At 44.7% G+C, this 6000-nt stretch overlaps 1 protein-coding gene across 1 annotated transcript in view; it reads right to left on the reverse strand.

The window, feature by feature from the left end:
- The window catches only part of ZZEF1 (zinc finger ZZ-type and EF-hand domain containing 1), a 110352-nt gene that overhangs the window by 103713 nt on the left and 639 nt on the right, over nt 1-6000 (reverse strand). Inside the window, exon 2 of the mRNA XM_024736156.1 lies at nt 5955-5993. Within this exon, the coding sequence (XP_024591924.1) occupies nt 5955-5993 (39 nt within the window). The remainder of the gene's footprint in view (nt 1-5954; nt 5994-6000) is intronic.

Below are 6000 nucleotides of genomic sequence, written 5' to 3' on the forward strand. Positions count from 1 at the left end.
TCAGTCTAAAAAATAACAGTGGAACAGGCAGACTTACAAATCGGCAAACTCGGAACTTCCCTGGTGGCGCAGTGGTTAAGAGTCAGTCTGCCAATGCAGGGGACACGGGTTCGAACCCTGGTCCAGAAAGTATCCCACACGCCGCAACTAAGCCCGTGCGCCACAACTACTGAGCCTGAGCTCTAGAGCCCATGAGCCACAACTACTGAGCCGACATACCACAGCTCTGAGGCCCGTGTGCCTAGAGTCCAGGCTCCACAAGAGAAGCCACCACAATGAGAAGCCCGTGCAGCACAACGAAGAGTGGCCCCCACTCGCCGCAACTAGAGAAAGCCCGCGCACAGCAACAAAGACCCAATGCAGTCAAAAATAAATAAAATAAATAAATTTATTTTAAAAAATGTAAAAATTAAATAAGTAAATAAATCAGAAACTCGCTAATACCTTTAACAGGCTAACTGTCCAAGATGTTACAGAAGTGATCCCGGGGCAGGTGGGGGACAGGCTGCCTGCAATGGCTACAAAGGTCCCATCCAACTCAGACTCTAGACCAGGTCCCAAAGAAACATCATTCCCCAAGTTTTGCTTTCTCTCACCTCAATATATTTCCACATGCTGTGCCTTTCAAATGGAATATCCCTTTCTTTCTTTGCCTGGCAAATTCTTTCAGCTTCTCAACCTCTGGTTTGGTGAAGCCTTTCCCAAACTCCCATGCTACTGTTAAATGCTTCTATGTGGTCCTTGAAAGTGGAAAGGGCTTAGCAGGGAGCAAAGGGCTGAAGTGAGAGAAAGGGAGCAAAGGACAAAATTCCCCTCATATATGGGTAACAGTAAATGGACCCGGCTGGCTAAATAGCACTGGGAGGTAAGAGTGGAAGGGTATAAAGACCTAAATGTTAGACTAACATTTGATTCTGAAGGCAATGGGAAGCCAATGAAGTTTCTAAAGCAAGAGAGTCCATAACGAAGTGGTATTCTGGAAATCAGGGAAAGGCAAAACAGATCTGTGACCTTTCCTCCATAGCTCTCGTGGATTGTGAAGTTCTCCAAAAGAAAGCCAATACCATCACTCCCCCCAAAGCAAAGCACAAAGAGCCAGAATAACCTCCAATTCCCCCAGGATCTTCCTCTTCTGCACTGCCTCATCACTATCAATGGCCAACGCTTACTGAAGGCTTCCTGTGTGCTGGAGAAGTGCAGGCAGTGCCTCAGAGCCCCATGGCAGAGCAAGGCTACACAGTGTGCTCTAAGTGCCAGAAGACCTGTACTGAACAGGAAACAAGAGCCTCACGGGTAGGACTGAAAATACGATTATATAGAAGCCATCTGAATCATGCCACAGGAAAGGCTTGGTCCTGACCAGGTGATGGTGCCACAGGAAAGGCTTGGTCCTGACCAGGTGATGAGGCAGGGAATCTTGAAGAACTCATAGAAGCAAGGTCCACACACAGGACAAGGCAGGTGTCCCACAGGGGACAGAGGTAGATACGGTCAGACAGGGAGACAGGCTGCCTGTGGGCTCCGACTCATTCAGAGGAATATGTACTTGATCCCTCAAGCAGTGGGGAGCCTCTACAGGCTCTGAGCTGAGGGTAAGCAATGCTTGTAGCCTGCTTCCGCGTTACGGTACATTCACATGTCTCTCACGCTGTGTCTTGACAGGGTACAGAATTACATCTGTATAATTCTATTTGCATAGTTCTTGGGCTCAGAGCCATTCTAAATTAATTGATCAATACTATGACATGATAATGCCAAGATGGTATTCTTCTCCAAATTTCCTCTAAACCCAACAGTGACTAAGAACCTTTTTAAGTTTTCACTAAAACTGTATTTAACTGTTTCCTCCAATGTCAAGAAATAACTTCTTGGGGATTCCCTGGTGGTCTAGTGGTTAGGACTCTGCCTTCTCACTGCTGAGGGCCCAGGTTCAATCCCTGGTCAGGAAACTAAAATCCCACAAACCGTGTGGTGTGGCAAAAAAAAAAGAAAAGAGAAGAAAAATCTTATTAAAAGGTTACAGATTGAACATAAAATATGAGGTTGGAGAATGAGGACTGTACCATATTCAATCTGTCAAACCAAACTGAGGGCTCCATGGGGAAAATACCTACTGAGCACTGGCTATGAGCTGGGACTGTGCTAAGACAGTAAATAAATGAATAAAAATGGTCCTTCCTTAAATGGACAAACTCTTAGAAAGGTATAACTTTCCAAGACTGAACCAGGAAGAAACAGAAAATATGAACAGACCAATCACAAGTAATGAAATTGAAACTGTGATTAAAAATCTTCCAACAAACTAGGGCTTCCCTGGCGGCGCAGTGGTTGAGAGTCCGCCTGCAGATGCAGGGGACATGAGTTCGTGCCCCAGTCCGGGAAGATCCCACATGCCACAGAGCGGCTACGCCCATGAGCCACGGCTGCTGAGCCTGCGCGTCCGGAGCCTGTGTTCCGCAACGGGAGAACGCCTAAAGCCCGAGCTCTGCAACAAGAGAAGCCACTGCAATGAGAAGCCCACGCACCACAACGAAGAGTAGCCCCCGCTCGCCGCAACTTGAGAAAGCCTGTGTGCAGCAATGAAGAACCAACAACGAAGACCCAATGCAGCCAAAAATAAATAAATTAATTAAAAAAAAAAAGACACATGCACCCCAATGTTCACTGCAGCACAATTTACAATAGCCAGGTCATGAAAGAAACCTAAATACCCACTGACAGACGAATGGATAAAGATGTGGGGACTTCCCTGGTGGTGCAGTGATTAAGAATCTGCCTGCCAATGCAAACACGCACCACAACAAAGAGGGACCCCCGCTCGCCGCAACCTGAGAAAGCCAGTGCTCAGCAACGAAGACCCAACGCAGCCAAAAATAAATAAAATAAAATTCAAAATGAAAATGGTCCTTCCTTCTGACTTTACAACCCAACGAATTTCACAAAGTAGGCACCAAAGCTAATTCAGAAAATTAATAAAATAAGACCTAGGGCTTCCCTGGTGGCGCAGTGGTTGAGAGTCCGCCTGCCGATGCAGGGGACATAAATTCCCACATTCAAGGCATCTGCTATCATCCTATGTTCAGCACTTTTTTCCTGCTCCAAAGTCTACATGATTTTCTGGAAGCTTATCATATTAAGAGCACAATATCTAATCTCTAATCTCTGATGTCAAATAAGAATTTAATTTTAACTCTAATTCCTCTTCTACATAGGAGTCAATTAAATTAAATATTGCTCCCTGTGAGCAAATCAAAGAGTCCTTCTCCATGGACCACACCCACCAAGAGAAAAGGTGTGTTGTACTATAAAATGACAACGTTTCAGACTTTGGTCTTTGGTACAAGTTCAAGAATTTTTTTAGGACAACACCTCAAGCAACTGAGGTCACAGGTATGTGAAGGCAAGACAGCTGGGTACACATGGATGGCAACAGGAGCCGGAAGAACCAACGTGTACAACTTGGAAACTCTTACCATTACACTAGTAAATACTATACACTGATGAGAACCTGCTCTACAATCTGGTCCCTGCCTGCTTCCTAGCCTTGCTCTCCTCCTGCTGCAGTCTATGAAATTGTAACCCAATATCTGTTTTCCTCAGTAATTAAATCCTGATTTTTAGCTGAATATATGGCCATGGAATAAGGATCTTTCCCAGCCTCCCTTGCAGTTAAGTGTAGCCATGTGACTGGGTTTGGCCAAATGGGTTTGTGGCCCTCTCCTTCCTTTTCCCTTTCCTGCTGGTTGTGCAAAGCAACAGCAACAGAGTCATTTGGGTCATTAAGTGGAAGGTGACTGTGGAGGAGGACAGCACAAGAAGATGGACAGAGTCAGGTCCCTGATAACTGTGAAACTGCCATATCAATCCTGGACTGCCTAAGTGGACTTTTACATAAAAAGCTTCCTTATCATTTAAAGCACTGATGCACTGGATTTTCTGTCTTGAAGCAGTTTTGTAACCATAACACATCCTACCATTCTTTCTGATTCTCTATTCTCTGGACTTGGGACTTGTGTATTTGACTCCCTCTGCCTGAAATACTGCTAACACCTCTGCTCCTTGTCTGCTTTCAGCCTTCAAATCAGAGCTGAAAAGTTAACTTTCTCAGGTAAGTCTTCCTTGACACCCTGGATGAGCTTAAATACTATTTTTTCACTATGCTTTCCCTTGGATAATACTCACCACACCTATAATTGCTGGGTTAACGTGCATCACTTTCAGTACTAGATACTCTTTAAGAACAAGTTACCTGCTTTGTCCACTGTCATCCAAGTGCTGAGTACTCAGTTTATGCCCAACAAATATTTATTTGCTCAGTGAATGAACGGATAACGTCATAGCCCTTGAGTGAATTCTGGGCCACACCTCGAGGACTTCTGGCTTTACATTACGGGACTCCTGTAGCTCTATTCCTGTCAGACACTCTCACAATGTAAACACTGTTTCTCTCCATTCTCTTTTGGACAATTTTGAAATGTGCTAACTCCTTCAAGAGATCTGCACAGCTCTTTCTGACACTGCTTCATTTTCTCTTTACACACCTAGGACTAGAGTGGAAAGTATTGGGAATTCCCCGGCAGTCCAGTAACTAGGACTCCACTCTTCCACTGCAGGGGGCCCAGGTTTGATCCCTGGTCAGGGAAATAAGATCCCACAAGCCACGCAGCCAAAAAACAAACCAGAACAAAACAAAGAGAGTGGAAATTATCATGAATCCTCCTGGAATTAAAAAAAAAATGGAGACACTTCACTAAGTTATATGACCAACATTTTCAAAAATCGGGATTCTTTACAGGTATTTTTAAAAGGAAAATATAAGAAACCACATTATCTGAATTCTGGCCATGCAGAGGAAAACATCCTTAAAATATTTTAAAAGCCTCTGGTTTTAAAGTGTACATCACTTTTTAATGGCATTACAAGTACCTGTCAGTTTACTGCTTTATGCACTCACCCTTCACTGACACTGAATATACTACATGGTCTACCCATTTTCACAAATTAAGCACCTTTTTGTTATAACATTGTGGAGTTAAAGAAATAGGGCCCCAAGGAGGTAGTGTGACGTAAGAAAAACAAAAAACCAAGAGATCTGAGTGACAGTCTCAGTTTTGCCAATGATTCACAGGGTGATCCTGGATCAGTTCTTTCCTTAACTCTAAAATGAAGAATGCGGTACAGATAATTTCTAAGATCCCTTTCAAGGGAAATATTTTGTTGCCATATCAATTTGCAGTTAATCACTTAACAGAAACAATGTTGGTGACTATGCTCAAAACTATTATATACAATTACAAGTAGTGACAGGAAACTTGGTATTTGCCTGTCAGTTTTAGGTTCTAGGTAGGTTTAAATGAGTCGAAAATATGACTTTTCAAAGTTCTAAAACAAATGTGTGTTTTGGAAAAGCTAGTTTCTGGGTGATGAGAATGGCTTTCAGAATGTGAACATTTCCAATATGTGTTATTCTCCTCCCTCATTCGTCAGGCCCACACACTGGATTCAAAAGGGGCCCTGCAAAAACCCACTGGCCAATAAAACAGAATGGTTTTCATGGCCACTCCCTTGATCCCTAGAGCACATCTCCCTTAAACCATTCTGGAGCATGATAAGGAAGCTCCAGAGGGCAGTTGATGCAGCGTCAGGCAACAGCACAAAGGTCTATACCACAGCAACATGCAAAGACATCTACACTTGTCCAGTACTTCCGAGCAAGAACGGCCTAGTCCAGGATTTCCACACCTCTAATAAAGGTTAAAGAGATTCACAGTCGTCTCCCGAAGTGAACAGGCTGGAAGCGCCCACTGTGAGTCCCGGCACACTCAGGCTCCTATTCTGGGAAACTGCACACCCTATGGGTTCCTGCCCAGCCTCTCCAAAGCCACCGCCCACCTCTTCACGCCCTTGGGGGCGACCGCCCTGCCCCCGCCCCACAGTCGCCAGTCAGCCCTGACCTCCTCGAACCGCTCGCCCGAGAAGCCGGCGCCACGAGCCTCCAGC

This window comes from Neophocaena asiaeorientalis, unplaced genomic scaffold, assembly GCF_003031525.2.
Source record: "Neophocaena asiaeorientalis asiaeorientalis breed wild unplaced genomic scaffold, Neophocaena_asiaeorientalis_V1.1 scaffold129, whole genome shotgun sequence".
Classification (NCBI taxonomy): Eukaryota; Metazoa; Chordata; class Mammalia; order Artiodactyla; family Phocoenidae; genus Neophocaena; species Neophocaena asiaeorientalis.